Genomic DNA, 16444 nt, shown 5'->3' on the forward strand with positions numbered 1-16444 from the left:
AATTGTTAGCAAGAGGGACGGGGGCCGGGGGGGGGGGGGTAGTCATGCAGAGCCAATAGGCCCATGAAGGTCGAGTTTATCCCGGTTTCTATTGTGTGAAACGGACGATGGCAACTTTTTGCTCTCTTTTGGATAGGACACTAGTCTATGGCATAGTACTTTCCGCCAGATCTAACAGATCCAGCTACCCAATCACTGGTAATTTGTGTGTTTGAGTGAAAAAATAGTTTTGTGTTGTTTGGGTCTAATGAAACTTTGAAGAAATTCCTGAAAAGTAACTGTTAGGAGAGAGATGACGGTATTATGTGTAATATGTCGGGGTCAACATGTACAGACTATAAACTTTTAAGGTTACACTTAGTTTCCTGTGTTGGTGCGTTATATACGGCTGACAGATGTTATATTTTAGCTAATCGCATAGCATCAATATTTTTCACGTAGAATAAGGGCTGTTTCAATAAGGATTTTGTTTTCATCCACAGCCGATATCTTGTGTCCGGCGGGTTATGATTTGTATCTTGAAGGAAAAACATGTTTGAAGATGTTGCCAACTGCAACGGATTGGGAAGGTGCGAGGCAACAATGCCGGATGAAAAGAGGTGATTTGGTCAAGATTAAGGACGATGCAATGAACAACTATATTCAAAGTAAGATGACTTGTGATTGATATCGTTTTGTCGGTACTTTTAATGTGTATGATAACGTGTCGGTTATGATGATGATAATGAGGAGGAAGAGGAGAAGGAGGAGGAGAAGGAGGAGGGGGTGGTGGTGGTGGTGGTGGTGGTGGTGGTGGTGGTGGTGGTGGTGGTGGTGGTGGTGGTGACAACGTTGAAAATTATTATAATTGCTGCCATTTTTCTCGATTTCCTCTTTTTAATTCTCCCCTATTCTCCTCCTTCTCCTCATTCCCTTCTCTCTTCTTCTTCTTCTTCTTCTTCTTCTCTTCTTCTTCTTCTTCTTTCTTCTTCTTCTTCTTCTTCTTCTTCTTCTTCTTTCTTCTTCTTCTTCTTCTTTTCTTCTTCTTCTTCTTCTCTTTCTTCTTCTTCTTCTTCTTCTTCTTTCTTCTTCTTCTTCTTCTTCTTCTTCTTCTTCTTCTTCTTCTTCTCTTTCTTCTCTTCTACTACTACTACTACTTCTACTATTACTCCTCGTACTACTACTACTACTACTACTATACTACTACTACTACTACAACTACTATACTACTACTACTACTACTACTACTACTACTACTACTACTACTACTACTACTACTACTACTGCTACTACTACTACTACTACTACTACTACTACTGCTACTACTACTACTACTGCTGCTACTACTACTACTACTACTACTACTACTACTACTACTACTACTACTACTACTACTACTACTACTACTACTACTACTACTACTACTACTACTCATAATGAATCAACTGCATTGACTGATCCTTTCTTTTCCCCCTTGATATCAGGTCGACTCCATAGCCTCCCCTACAAATATTGGATCGGTCTGCATAAAAAAATAAACTCTGAGAAGTCCGTCTGGTTGGATGAAGTAGCGAAAGTAAGTTGACATAAATAGGCAATAGATCCCTAATAGTCACCTACATAAATAAAGAGGGTTTAAACTCTGAGAAGTCCGTCTGGTTGGATGAAGTAACGAAAGTAAGTTGACATAAATAGATAAGAGATACCTAATAGTCACATACATAAATAAAGAGGGTTTAAACTCTGAGAAGTCCGTATGGTTGGATGAAGTAGGGGAGCTGCAAGGTCTGGGCCGGACGTCCCGCTTGCTGAAAGGAAATTGATGTGCATTTCGAACCCAACACCTCTCATTTCCAGGTGCATTGATTGCCGCGTAATCCTGTCTGACAGAGATTATTGCATATGGCCTCTCATGCATTATTGTGTCCATAACAGCACCTTCCCGTGGTGTTCCCCGTTTCTACTGAGTTTGTTATGGGCGCGACCGAGTCCCCGGCGGTATAACCGGGCTAGGGAGTAGGTGGGACCCCTTCCTCTTAAGGTGCAGGAGACAGAACCCACCAATGAGTGGTACACGCTCTGCTCCTCACCCACCCACCTCACACTCATTCTGTAGTGTGGTGTCCTCTGTATGTCCTTACTTTTCTAAATCTACCCCTATAGCTCATACTTTTTTCTTAGTGCTGTAACTTTAACACTTCTATACTCCCTCTTTGGTCGGCCTGTGGCCCATGTCTTCTGCATGACTATCTGTGATTGATTGTAATCATGTATCCTTCTTAAAAAATTGAGATTTTTGGGGGAAAGGGCTGGTATCCCTTTGTTTAAGGCCCACAGAATCTCTCATCGACACAAATGACCCAGGACGTGACGATCCTCTGTTTATGAAATATGGCCCTTTAAGCAGAAAGAATAACTGAAATTGATAACTGCAAGCCAGGAAACAGTAGGTGGCGGGGAATGGGCGACCGTCAATCATGAAAGAGACTGTGGGAAAGACAAAATGAAGGCTACTTGACTAAACCCTATAAAAAAATTAATTATATGAGGAACATGCATCTGCAGCTCAACTCCTGATGTTATGCAGCTGACAAGGAATACAGGTTAGGGTGGGAAGACAGACCAGAGACTCCCCAGCATGCCATGACAAACAAAAGGAAAGCATACGAGCTCGGACGTCGCCTCGAAAAAGGTCCGCGCCAGACAGTGAGTACCCAGGCTGATCTGCGCGAAAAGTCAGCTACTGGGACAAATAAATTCCACAAACATTTGAATATTTTACAAATTAACATTTGTGGAATCAGGAATAAAAAGACAGAGCTAAAGAAATTATTAAATGAAAAGGAAGTTCACATTGCTTTACTTCAGGAAACCCTGTATAAAAATAGCGATCCATATATTGCTGGTTATACATACTATACCTGCAAATGTGACGACTGCCGTGGTGTTATTACTTATATAAGAAATGACATCACGGGAGATGTTACTTCTAAACCATCACAGAACTCAACCGATGTACAGAAAGTCACCTTATGGCACCTAAATAAGAAATTTACCATTTACAACATTTACAACCCTCCACGGTGTACTATAACCTAACAGATCTAAACAGTTCCCAATACAACAACACAATAATTGCTGGTGACTTCAATGGCCACTCTCCACTATGGGGATACAAAAATTTAAACAACACAGGAAAAGAACTAGAAAAGCTTTGCAATACAACCAACCTCACCATTTTACAAAATGCAGACTCAGTCCCCACCCTTCTTCACAGAGCTCATAATATGTCCCTGAGTCATCCCGATCTAACCATCATCTCCTCTGTCCTTCTGAATTCTTGTCACATTAAAGTCCTGAATGAAATAAGCAGTGACCATAAACCAATTTTAACACAAATGACAGTTCAAACACAGAAGAAAACATTTGAGCAGAAATCCAAATGGAATTTCAAGAAAGCAAACTGGGATGTTTTCACAGCAACATTAGATAACCAGCTTCCAAAAATTACAGATACATCAAGTGTAGAACATTTAAACGAAGCCCTCACCAAAGCCATTCTTGCAGCTGCAAAAGCAGGAATTCCAAGAGGTAGTCGACAGAATTACAAACCCTTCTGGAGCAAAGAAATTGAAAAAGCAGTAAATGCAAGAAAGGAAACAAGGAAAAACTTAGAGGAAAACAAAACCATTAAAAACAAGATTGAGTACAATAAAGCATCGGCAATTGTCAAAAGAACTATTAACAACGCTAAAAGAAAGAAATGGGCAGACACATGCGCTAATATTGACCTCAATCAAAATGGGAAAAAAGCATGGGCCTTACTTAATAATCTTAACAATGAAACCCGAAAACCAACCCAAAGCCCATGAAAACTACGGAAGGAACAATCGTAGATGACCAAAAAAAAGCCATGATCTTCAACAAACATTTTACTTCAGTAAACAAGGCATCAAAAAGAAGTGAAAAGGACAAAAAATTGATTAAAGACCTTAAACATCAAGAAAAGGCCCCAAAAGCTATCTCATACCTGTTCAAAGAGGGCTTTACCATGTCAGAACTTCACAGAGCTATGAAAAAACTCAAGTTAAGGAAATCCCCTGGACCAGATAAGATACACAATGAAATGCTCTTGCATCTTAGCGTGAGAGGTAAACAGATGCTTCTCAAACTTATAAATCTAACATGGGAGACAGGAATAGTACCAAGGGGATGGAAAATTACTATTATAATTCCAATCTTAAAGAAAGATAAACCACCCGACGAAACGAAAAGTTACCGACCAATATCTCTCACCTCATGTGTTGGAAAGATCGCTGAGAGAATGGTAAATAACCGATTATACTGGTGGCTGGAGACATGTGGCCTACTAAATAAATATCAGGCAGGCTTTAGGATAGGGCAAAGAACAGAAGATCAATTGTTTAGATTAAGTAAAAAAATAATTGATGGCTTTCAAGATGGAAAACATACAGTCGCGGTTTTTGTTGATCTCCAACAAGCCTATGACAAAGTCACTGGCGGTCGGTCAATAGAGCGAAGTTGTTTTGTGCCGCCCTATATTTACCGTAGATTAGCATGTCAACCAAACAAAAAACTTCAATTTTAAAATTTTGATAAAAATTAAAAATTTAGCACATACTGCTTTTTGTTTTGAATTTAATATTTGACGACTCGTGCGTCGCTCCGCGAAGGTAGCGTCAAATCGGCACGTTTCATCTTTCCCCGTTGCCTGCGCGGGGTGACAATGAGCGGAGGGTGTGGTGTGGTGGGGAAGTTTTTTTTTGTTTATATGAGCCAGAATTCGTTTGGCCGTCCTGTCCTTATCCTATACTCTGTTGTACCTTGAAGAAAGTTAGTTACCACTCCCCAATCTCCCTCCAACCTCCCTCCCCAACTAACTATTGTCTTTCACTGCTAAAATAATTAGGCCAAGACGGCTAATCTAGCGATGCACGCCCTGAGGTCCTACTTGGGATAAATTAAAACCATATCAGTTTTATCACTGAAAGAAGAGGCTTTGCTTCACTTAGATATACGGATGAAGAGAATGGCAATAAATATATATTTTATCATTGTTGGTTTTGCTTAAATATATATTAAATATCAAAAAGAACAGTAAACAAAGTATGCACCGAGAAGAGCCCTATGGTACTATAAATAAAAATCCCTGACCCCACGGAGTCCTCCCGCACACTCCCAACGATCCCTACCGAGGCGACCAAAAAAAGATACTATTTTTAGAAGGCCCTGATCCCTACTCAACTTGTATTGTGTGCATTGTCTAATAATAGTATAATTATAAAGATGTCGCTGATTGTGTGTGAAGTTAACAAGTGCTTTGCGTTTGGAATTAAATGTGGATTTTTAAATTCAATTATTCTAAAGTTGTGTGTCATACCGTTAGTATTCAGAGAAAATGTATTATCGCTGTTGTCATTGTTTATGAAACCTACCTGTTTTTATCTTGAATCATTTTATTTTAAAAAGTTATTTCTGTAATTTGTAACCAATCATGAATCATGTTGATTTTTTAATTGAAAATCGATTCCGACACTTATCCCCTCAAGAGAAAATAGTGGTGAAAGATTTAGGTCCACACAAACCAGTGAATTTTAACTTAGTTTCTAACACACCGAGGAGACAGCGCCGATTTAATAATGATTATTTTTAAAATGTTGAATGGCTTACTGCCAGTGAAAGCCGTAAAACGCTTCATTGTTTTTATTGCTTGATTTTTGGTGATGTATGCTATAACGGACAACAGGAGGATTCAGTGATATTGCGCACATCTCTCAGGCACTGAAGAAACATTCTGAATGAAATAGCCATGTCACAGATGCTGTTAAATATATAAACGTTGTAGATATATGAAATCAGTTGGAAACAGGACATGCTGCGTCTGTGAGTCGTTATAATGAACAGATGAAAGTTAACAGACAAGTTTTGTCCAAGATAATTGATGCTCTTTTGTGAGTACGTCTCGTTAATATTCTAACACACACACACACACGCACACACAAATACTATACACGCACATATGCAAACAATGCAATACCCCCCTCCACACACACACACACACACACACACACACACACACACACATACAAAGTAGGTCAAATTAAGTTAAATTAACTAGACCAATAAAATTTGATTCTGTATTTCGGATTTGTGCCGCCTTAAATACAATGTGACCAACCGCCCCTGGACAAAGTATGGAGGAAAGGGTTGTTATAAAAAATGATGGACTACGGAATTGATGGAAATCTCTACTTCTGGATTAAACAATTTCTCAGTAACAGAACAATCCAAACAAAAATTAATAACGGACTGTCAAACAGAGAAGTATTAGAGGAAGGTCTCCCACAAGGATCCTGCCTCAGCTGTACTCTCTTTCTTATTTTTATAAATGATCTACCAGAAGTATTACAGACAGAAAAGGCCCTATATTTAGTTATGTGGTATACTACGAAGCACCTACCAATAGCCTCCAATAGAATAAATGAAGATTTAGAAAGCTTAAACACCTTCTGTGATAAATGGAAATTAAAAGTTAATTGCAATAAAACAGTCTACTCTATATTTACTAAGAGCCATCCTGTTTTCAAGAAAGAAATAACAGTCTCCATCCAAGGCCATCGACTCGCGAAAGAAGAAAACCCCACATATTTGGGCATACAGTTAGACAGACAACTATCTCTGAACAAACACACTCAGAATGTAAAAATCAAAGCCACAAAGAGACTCCAGTTACTAAAACGACTAGCCAGTACTAATTGGGGAGCAGACAAAAACTCGCTTCGACAACTCTATTTAGGCTATGTGCGTTCCGTCATGGACTACAATTTAGCCCTCCAAAATGTAGGTAGTAAAAACACACACAAAACCTTGGACAGAGTACAAAACCAAGCCCTTCGCTTCATCTCCGGTGCCCTGAGATCGACACCCACAGCAGCATGTGAAATACATACTAATGTGGAACCACTTGGACTTCGCAGAGAATCAGCAGTGCTTGAAATGGTTGAAAGATACAAACGAAAAGAGGAAAACCATCCAAACAGAATTCTGGCAGAGAAATAGAAACCAAGAACAAGATTAAAACAAAAATCCCTGCTACACATTGCTAACAACTTGAATGAAAGACACAGACTCCCAGAAAACAGAGAAAAATCTATTTTAATCAGTCAAAAACCTCCATACGCCGAACTAAAACTTCCAAAAATAAAGACTAACCTCGTAGAAGAAACAACAAGAAATAAAAACAAATCAGATATACAAACATTAGCAATGAAGACAATACAAGAATACCCAGACAACTGGATACATGTTTACACAGATGGATCTGCCCACAAAGGAACTAAAAATGCTGGGTATGGGTTTGTAGTAGAATACCCAGATAAAACCTGTGATAAAATCCACAATTCTTGCGGAAGCTCCTGCTCAAACTACGAGGCAGAGGCAGTTGCAATAGAAGCCTCACTGCGACACCTCTCTTCTGTTTTCCAGCTAAACCCTTCAAAACTTCAAAACACTGTCATCTTCACAGACTCCAAATCGGTTCTCCAAGCTCTCGATTTAGATAAACTCTCCTCAACGTTCAATAGTTTAAGATCTCAACTAGATGAATTCCTTACAACACACAGAGTAGACTTATCTCTCCAGTGGATACCGGGACATTCAAATATACCAGGAAATGACAATGCAGACAGACTAGCCAGACTCGGATCAACACTTTTACAACCATCAATTCCAGTTTCCTTAGACACAGCGAAACAAATAATCAAAACAAATAAGAGAGAAGAATGGATGAACAGTTGGGCAATGAGCACCACGGGTAGATGTATGTTTTCCCATATGACCACTCCTTTAAAGACTGATTGCCTAAATAAGCTCAGAAGACACCAGCAAAGCATCATCTTTCAACTAAGAACACAACACATACCGCTCAACAACCATTTAAGCAAAATTACAAAAGACACATCCCCTTCCTGCCCCCTATGTCAACACCCCAATGAAACAGTAACACACCACTTGCTTGAATGTCAACCTCTTGAAGACCTGAGATGCACATTCCTCCCACCAAATCCAAGCATCAGTAACACACTTTATAGTCACCTGGAACAACTACAAAAGACATCTAACTTCTACGTCATGCCACAAGACCGAAGGGCTAGAGCTCAGGTGGTCGCTGGTTCGGATAAGTAAATAAGTAAGTAAGTTGGATGAAGTAACGAAAGTAAGTTCACATAAATAGATAATAGATACCTAATAGTCACATACATAAATAAAGGGGGTTTTTTTTGGCCAAGAAGTAAAAATTCAAGCGTTTTGATTGTCACTTGACTTGAGCTTTTATATAGTGCAATATCCACTAAACGTACTCAAAGGGATTTACCAATGGGCCCCTAACCAATAGCTACACGTAACATATAGGACATGATATGACGCCTGTTAGGCGATATTACAAATGTTCTCGGCAGAGACAACGCTATTAACGGCCAGGTATTCATATTACATCTGAGTACGGTGAGAAAATGTGAGTTAAGAGTCGTTTCGCTTGGTATAATATAATATAATATAGCTACTTGGGAGATTAGCTCTCCCTGAATTCTCTTTATCATTCTATAAACATCCAAGAACATTTGTGACCCCTCGTCTCAAAACTATACTAAGTCGGGATGGACCAGATGCTAAAAAGTCAAAATTATAGTTAAACTGGTCTAAAATATGCAAATATGGTATTTAGTACAGTAAAATATGACACTCCTTCTCCTCAAGAAAGAAAATGAACTCAACTTAAGTCTGATATTTCGGGCTACAAATTCCATTTTCAGCATCTTAATCATCCCGACTAAATACCGTTTTGAGACGAGGAGTAACATTTTTGAAAACTCTTTTATAATGCCGGATATCCCACTTTTACCCAGCCATAATATATGAATAGCCTGTACACATATTGGTTGATGTATCTGAGCTATATACATACCAAAACTAAAGAACTGAACTAATGTTAAACCAAGGCCGTCTATAGATAGTATGCGCTTGCCTAAGAAGCTCACAACATTGCCATCCGGAAGTATAACGGACCAACACACAAACTCTGTGTAACCATGAACTTTTATAGTCTGGATAATACAGTTTAGTGAGAACAACTCACAAACGCGGATGGCAAAAACAATAACAAAGGCTTGAGTGACGTCATCTTCATTCTATCTATAGATAGAATGAAGTTGACGTCACTCTGGTCTTTGCTATTGTTTTTTGCCATCCACGTTTATGAGTAATACTCACTAGACAGTATTATCCAGACTATAAAAGCTCATGATTACACATAGTTTTGTGTGTTGGTCCGTTATAAGTCCGGATGGCAATGTTGTGAGCTTCTTAGGCAAGAGCACACTATCTATTTATGCTGTATGTTTAGCCAAAAAGCTCACAACAATCCGCCAGCCGGTTATAACGTATCAACACACAAAACTATGTGTAACCGTGAATGTTTATAGGGAATGATATTAGCGGAAGAGTAGCGTCCCTTGTTTGGACGTCACCGGGGGAGAAGTTATTTGTAAACAAACCAACTACAAGCCAAGCGCTCCAAATACAAAATTTATTATTCATATTTCTGTACAAAAATGCATATCATAATCAACGTTATGCATTTTTGTACAGAAATATGAATAATAAATCTTGTATTTGAGCGCTTGGCTTGTAGTTGGTTTGTTTACAAATAACTTCTCCACCGGTGACTTCCAATCAAGGGACGCTACTCTTCCACTAATCTCATTCCCTATAGATAGTATGCAGATGACGTCACTCAGGCCTTTGTTATTGTTTTTGCCATCCGCGTTTGTGAGTTGTTCTCACTAAACTGTATTAACCAGACTATAAAAGTTCATGGTTACACAGAGTTTGTGTGTTGGTCCGTTATACTTCCGGATGGCAATGTTGTGAACTCCTTGGCCAAGCGCATTCTATCTATAGTCTGACTGATAGAATTTGGTAAAAACAATTCATAAACATGTTTGGCTGAAGACAATAATAAAGACCAGAGTGACGTGAATTTCGTTCTATCAATAGGGTTCAACAATCGTGGTGTCACTCCCCTCGTAATAACACATAGTAACCTAGTAACTGGTTCTAAATTATCGGAACAATGGCGGACGCCCTTACTTCTAACACGAACATAAAAGTGTATCCAGAGGAGAAAAGCATTATAAATCTAATCATATTTTGACCTTTATACCTTCTGATCCCATGACATGTGAAAAAGTTCAAGCCAGCATGAAGAATAAAAAAGTACCGATTTTCTTTGTTTAGATCCAAACTGCTCGTTGCTGGGCAGACGTGACATCAGACTTTTGAATCCTATTGCCTACTAGATAGATAGAATGCGCTTGGCCAAGGAGTTCACAACATTGCCATCCGGAAGTATAACGGACCAACACACAAAACTCTTTGTAACCATTAACTTTTATAGATAGTATGCAGATGACGTCAATCAGGCCTTTGTTATTGTTTTTGCCATCCGCGTTTGTGAGTTGTTCTCACTAAAGTGTATTAACAAGACTATAAAAGTTCATGGTTACACAGAGTTTGTGTATTGGTCCGTTATACTTCCGGATGGCAATGTTGTGAACTCCTTGGCCAAGCGCATTCTATCTATAGTCTGGTTAATACAGTTTTGTGATAACAACTCACAAACGCGGATGGAAAATAACAATAACAAAGGCCTGTGGGACGTCATGCTCGGTCTATTTATAGATGGTCTTGGTTAAACACATGAACTTCATATTTTATATACCCATCAGGCAGGGTACAACAACGCGAAATCGCAGTGGAATTATGGCAGCCAGTATTGTGGCGTTGTACGAGGAAACCAGAAGCAATGGGACAAGGACTGGTGCTCTGGAAAGAAGCATTATCCACTGTGTGAAAGAGAAGCATTTGGTAAGTGACGGAGTGGTGGTGATGATGATGATGATGATGATGATGATGATGATGATGATGATGATGATGATGATGATGATGAAGATGATGATGGTGGTGGTGGTGGTGGTGGTGGAAGGTGGTGGCAGTGACTAGGATGGTGGTTGTGGTGGTGGTGGAGGTTCTGGTGGTGGTGGTGGTGGTGGTGGTGATGGTGGTGGTGGTAGTTGTCGAGGTGATGGTTGTAAGATTTGATTAAGGGTATATAGATTTGTAATTGAATTTTTAACTTACTTAATGTAAAGATAAAGTAAATATTCTCCCCACTTCAGTGGTGGTGGTGGTGGTGGTGGAGGGTGGTGGCAGTGACAAGGGTGGTGGTTGTGGTGGTGGTGGTGGTAGTTGTCGAGGTGGTGGTTGTAAGATTCGAGCCTCGCTCGGCGCATAGTTGAGTCCATGGAAAAGACTCTTTACTCACATTCTCTCACCCTACTCGCATGTAAAATGAGTACCTTGCCGTTAACAGCGTTGTGTCTGTCCGAAAAAAATTTAATATCGCCTTATGACGTCTTTGTCCTAAATGTTAAATATTGCTGTTAGACAGGGACCCCTCGTAAAGCGCCTTGAGCACGTTTAGTGGATATTTGTTACAAAAATCCAATTTGCCAAATATATAACAAGATCTTCTTCAGCCAACAACAACGATAACAACAAAGCAATTAAATATAAATAAACGACATAACGTCCAAGGATTATCTGGGGTTTTAAGTAAGGGACCGTTCACAATTGACGTCAACCAAATATCAAAAAATTGACCCCCCCCCCCTCCCCCTTGTCACCTTTTGTCAACTTTTGAGAGACCCCCCTCACCCTTTTTGGTTGACGTCAATTGTGAACGGTCCCTAATGTATCAATGTTTTATTTGTTTTATTTTGTTTTGTTATTATTCTTGTGTGAGTTTTTGTATGAATTTTTTTTGTTTGTTTGTTTGTTTTGTTGGAAAAAGATGAGTTATGAGCACGAAAAGTTCCGTGTTTTGTATTTTGTTCTTTTCTTTTGAAGGTGTTATATTCATTATTGTTTATTACTTTTTACAGTCCACAGATTCTAGGACCCGAGAATCACCCAGATGAAGACAACTGAGATAAAAGTGCAAATGATAAGAATGATTAAATCTTAACTTTTTTTTCAAGCTTAATAAATATTTGCAAATTCTGGTATATGGGGATATTCGTTTTGGCTCAAAACTTAAAATTGAATTTTAAGCACCGATGTCCGAGATAATACTGACGTGAGAGAATTGGTCACACTTTGACACGGCGGGTCAAAAATGAAATTGCTTTTCTCTGAGAGGTGTATGGTTGGGTCCTTGGAAAATGATATTTACTCACATTCACTCATCGTACTCAGGTGTAAAATGAGTACCTGGACGTTAATAGCCTTATATCTGTCTGAAAGAATTCATAATATCGCCTTACAAGCGTCAGGCCTCGTCTTATATGTTACGTTTTGCTGTTGGCTAGGACCTCTTGCAAAGCGCTCTGAGCACATTTAGTGAAAATTGCACAATATAAATGCTCGTTATAATTGTTCTATTTATTGTGGGTTTTTTTTTCCAAACAGCTTCCATTGAATGTCCATCTGACTACTTCGTGAACACATATATGAGTTCGTGTCTTAAAATATACGAGGACAAGCAAGACTGGGAAAACGCACGTCAAACTTGCCAATTAATCAACGGCGATCTAGCCGTCATTTCATCGGCCCCATCAAACGGTTATATTAGTCGTGAGTTGAAATAATATAATTTAATATTCCTCCATCTAACAATCTATTGTCTTACCAAAAGAGGAGGGGGAGGAGGAGGCAGGAGAAGAAGAAGAAGAAGAAGAAGAAGAAGAAGAAGAAGAAGAAGAAGAAGAAGAAGAAGAAGAAGAAGAAGAAGAAGAAGAAGAAGAAGAAGCAGAAGATAGGAAGAGGAGGAGGAGGAGAAGAAGAAAAAGAAGAAGAAGAAGAAGAAGAAGAAGATGTTGGAGAAGTAGAAAAAGAAGAGGGAGGAGGTTGAGGATGGTGATGATAATGATGATGAAGAGGAGTTTTTAATCATTTAATCATAGTTGTAGAAGGTAAAAAGACTAAAGGTAGATCAAGAAAAACATATTTGAATAGTTTGAAGAGCTGGGTGACAGAGAAAGAGAAGAGTAATATTAGTTTTATGAGGTTATCTGATCAGACAGATGAATGGCGTACCATTATCACCGATGTCTGGCACAGACTTGGTACTTGAAGAAGAAGAAGAACTATAATACTGCGGTGCTCTTTAAAAAACACATCTTAAAAGATTTGGCCAAAAAACTCGTCCTTCAGCTGTTGATTATTTTTGTCAAAACTCTTAAACCTGAGACTTCTGTTTTTATCTAGAGGACGAGTTTTCTGACCAATTGTCAAAAATCTGTTGTTGTTTTTTTCAAGAAAAAATAACGATAAGTGTTGAAATGTAAGCTTCAATTTAATTAAACGAAGTCATATTCTATGGACGTTTAGGGTTTCCTTTTTATCACCAAAAAATAAAAAACGATGAATAAAACACTAAGGACCAATGAGATATAATGTGAATTGCGTGGAATTAAGGTGGATAATCAAAATGAATGTATTTGTTTATTCATTTTAACTACGCCAGTCACATATCTCATTCGTCCTTAGTGTTTAATTCATCGTGTTTTGTTGATAAAGGGGAAACCCGAAACGTCCATTGTATCTGTCTTCGTTTAATCAATTGAAGCTTACATTCCAATACTTATCGTTGTTTTTTTTTTCCTTTCGAGCTTCAAGCATCAACATTTTCATTGTTTTCTTCAGAGTACGGTCGAATAGAAATAAGTATGCCTGAAAGAGGTAATGGTCATAGATTCTCCATCTGACAAACCTACTTACTTTTTTATATTCAATCACCTCTCGGAAAATGGGCATGATCTATAGATAGTATGCAGATGACGTCACTCAGGCCTTTGTTATTGTTTTTGCCATCCGCGTTTGTGAGTTGTTCTCACTAAACTGTATTAACCAGACTATAAAAGTTAATGGTTACACAGAGTTTGTGTGTTGGTCCGTTATACTTCCGGATGGCAATGTTGTGAACTCCTTGGCCAAGCGCATTCTATCTATATTAACTTTCCATGTGCTCGAGGTCATTGGCCATATTACAAAATGTGCTCAAAGTGACCTACATAGTGAAAAGTGTTCACAGATTTTGAACAATCTAACATTACGATTGGTCATTGTGTTCTGCTTGACATAAACAAAGCAGCGTGTTTACATTTGTTCAGAAATGTCCAATCGTTGTACAGTAACAAATCACGTGATTGATGACTCGGTTAGACGAAAACATTAATATAGATCGCTCCCATTAACTAGTAAATTTTTTACCAGTCAAAACATGGAATTTGTGAAACACCTTCTTCACACGTGCTCGGACAAACATAGTTGGTCGTTTATAAACAATAAAGTGATAAAATTCGACCTCTCTCTAATCATCGTTAGGTTTTCATAAATGGGTGACAATCTGACTAGTAGTTATCACACGATTTTCTCGATCATATTATTTTAAACGTTTAAGTTTACACATAGATAGATTTCTGTGTTAGTTTTATTCATCAAGCGATAGAACAGTCGGTATTTTACTAGACACATACCATCGATCGTAAAACCTGTGTAGTTTGCTATGTTTCCCAATCACTGTTATTGTTTACATTATGACGACTGTCCGAGAGGCGTGGTTTTCTAAGTGTCTATTGAGTAGATGGGTTTACTACCAGTTTCGGTGCCTAGATTCGTAACTGAGTAATAATGACATGGCTCTACTCATACAGGGCTGGTTTCCCAGCATTTGACTTGTTGATTTACATGTGTGATTTATGAGTTTTGTTCAACATAAGAAATGACCAAGTCCTTTGATATATCTCCTTCTCTTTTACCCTAAAAATTGCATTTGTCTTTTTCTTACTGTACGAAATAATAACCTTTTAGTTTCAGCTTACTCTAATACTTCATTAGTTTTCTTCTCTGTCCATGAGATTCTTAAAATCTTTCTAAGAAACCGCATTCCTGTTGCCTCCGGTTATAGTAATATATTATATTTCAGGTCTGGCTCAAAATTTGAAAAGGTCACTTTGGATTGGTCTACACGATAGACACAAAGACAACCAGTTCCAGTGGCTGGATGGAAAGTCCTCGGCAAGTGAATCTTCTTCTTGGTCTCGGTCTCCTCTTCATGAATTACTCATCGCCATCTTCCTCCTCCTCCTCCTCCTTCGACTATAACTACTACTACTACTACTACTACTACTACTACTACTACTACTACTACTACTACTACTACTACTACTACTACTACTACTAGTATTACTACTACTACTACTACTACTACTACTACTACGACTACTACTACTACTACTACTACTACTACTACTACTTCTACTACTACTGCTACTACTAATACTACTACTAATACTAATACTACTACTACTACTACTACTACTACTACTACTACTACTACTACTACTTCTCAACCTTCTCCTTCACCTCCCCCTCCTCCTCCTCTTCCTCTTCTTCTCCGCCTCCTCCTCCTCCACTTTTTTTCTTTCTCCTCCATCTCCTCCTCCTCCTCCTCCTCTTATGTTTTCTTCTTCAACAAAGGCATACTACCGAAATCAGTGTTATCTTTCAATATTGACATCAGCGATATGACATAGACCAACTCCATAAACCTATGATATGTTGATCCTTCGTCATTCCAAATGAGTATTATTAGCACCAACCATATAGAGAATTTCTGAATGCAAGATACTGCAAACAAGTGTGGGGCGGTCCCAGGCAAGCTTAAGGACCACGGTTCTACGGTTCCTGGGAAATGAGAACCGCAAGGACCGGTTCCGGTTCCTAGAACCGGTCCTTTTCGACATTGAACATTCTTGAGGGACCGTTGGGACTGCAAACACATCAGGAAGCCTACCATAACAGCAGCTCTAAATCAGCAAACATATTACAACTGCCTGTCATCGCAGCAGTATTCTCTCAACATAATACATTTCTTTTAAAATAAAGGAATATGAAATCATCATACCACACATTGCATAAAAACCTATCTATAACACGAGTTTTAAATCATTGTTCGAAGAGGACCAAAAAAAAATAATATTTGAAGAAAATATCTCTATTTGTATGACGAGGTGTGCCTCAAAATTATATTTACTCTAAAAAGCAATGAACCGGTTTTCTAAAAAAACATTTTTGTCAGATTATTTTTATTGTGATATTTTGAAAAAGAATATTCTTTTCATGTGGAAATAAATTGAAAATTGAGGGAATATCTTGTAATATTTTTAAAAATCAATATTTTATTAACCTTGACACTTGAGTTAAGTTGTCGTTTTGGGCTCATCGCCCTTTTTAAAGGTTGACCTGACTAGAATTTGCATTAAAAAGGAGGTTTCTAAATTGATGGTTCCTCTGTGGCCGCTTCTTGCTATGCCTGTCAAGC

The 16444-nt window shown here is 38.5% G+C and overlaps 1 protein-coding gene across 1 annotated transcript in view; it reads left to right on the top strand.

Annotated features, from left to right (window-relative positions):
- The window catches only part of LOC144957571 (C-type mannose receptor 2-like), a 32171-nt gene extending 16946 nt beyond the window's left edge, over positions 1 to 15225 (top strand). Inside the window, exons 2-6 of the mRNA XM_078888915.1 lie at positions 483 to 647; positions 1464 to 1555; positions 10788 to 10926; positions 12529 to 12693; positions 15047 to 15225. Of these exons, the coding sequence (XP_078745041.1) occupies positions 483 to 647; positions 1464 to 1555; positions 10788 to 10926; positions 12529 to 12693; positions 15047 to 15225 (740 nt within the window). The remainder of the gene's footprint in view (positions 1 to 482; positions 648 to 1463; positions 1556 to 10787; positions 10927 to 12528; positions 12694 to 15046) is intronic.
- The last annotated feature ends 1219 nt before the right edge of the window (positions 15226 to 16444 follow it).

The sequence above is a fragment of the Berghia stephanieae genome, chromosome 12 (genome assembly GCF_034508935.2).
Source record: "Berghia stephanieae isolate SIO BIC M18660-M18661 chromosome 12, UCSD_Bste_1.3, whole genome shotgun sequence".
Lineage (NCBI taxonomy): Eukaryota > Metazoa > Mollusca > Gastropoda > Nudibranchia > Aeolidiidae > Berghia > Berghia stephanieae.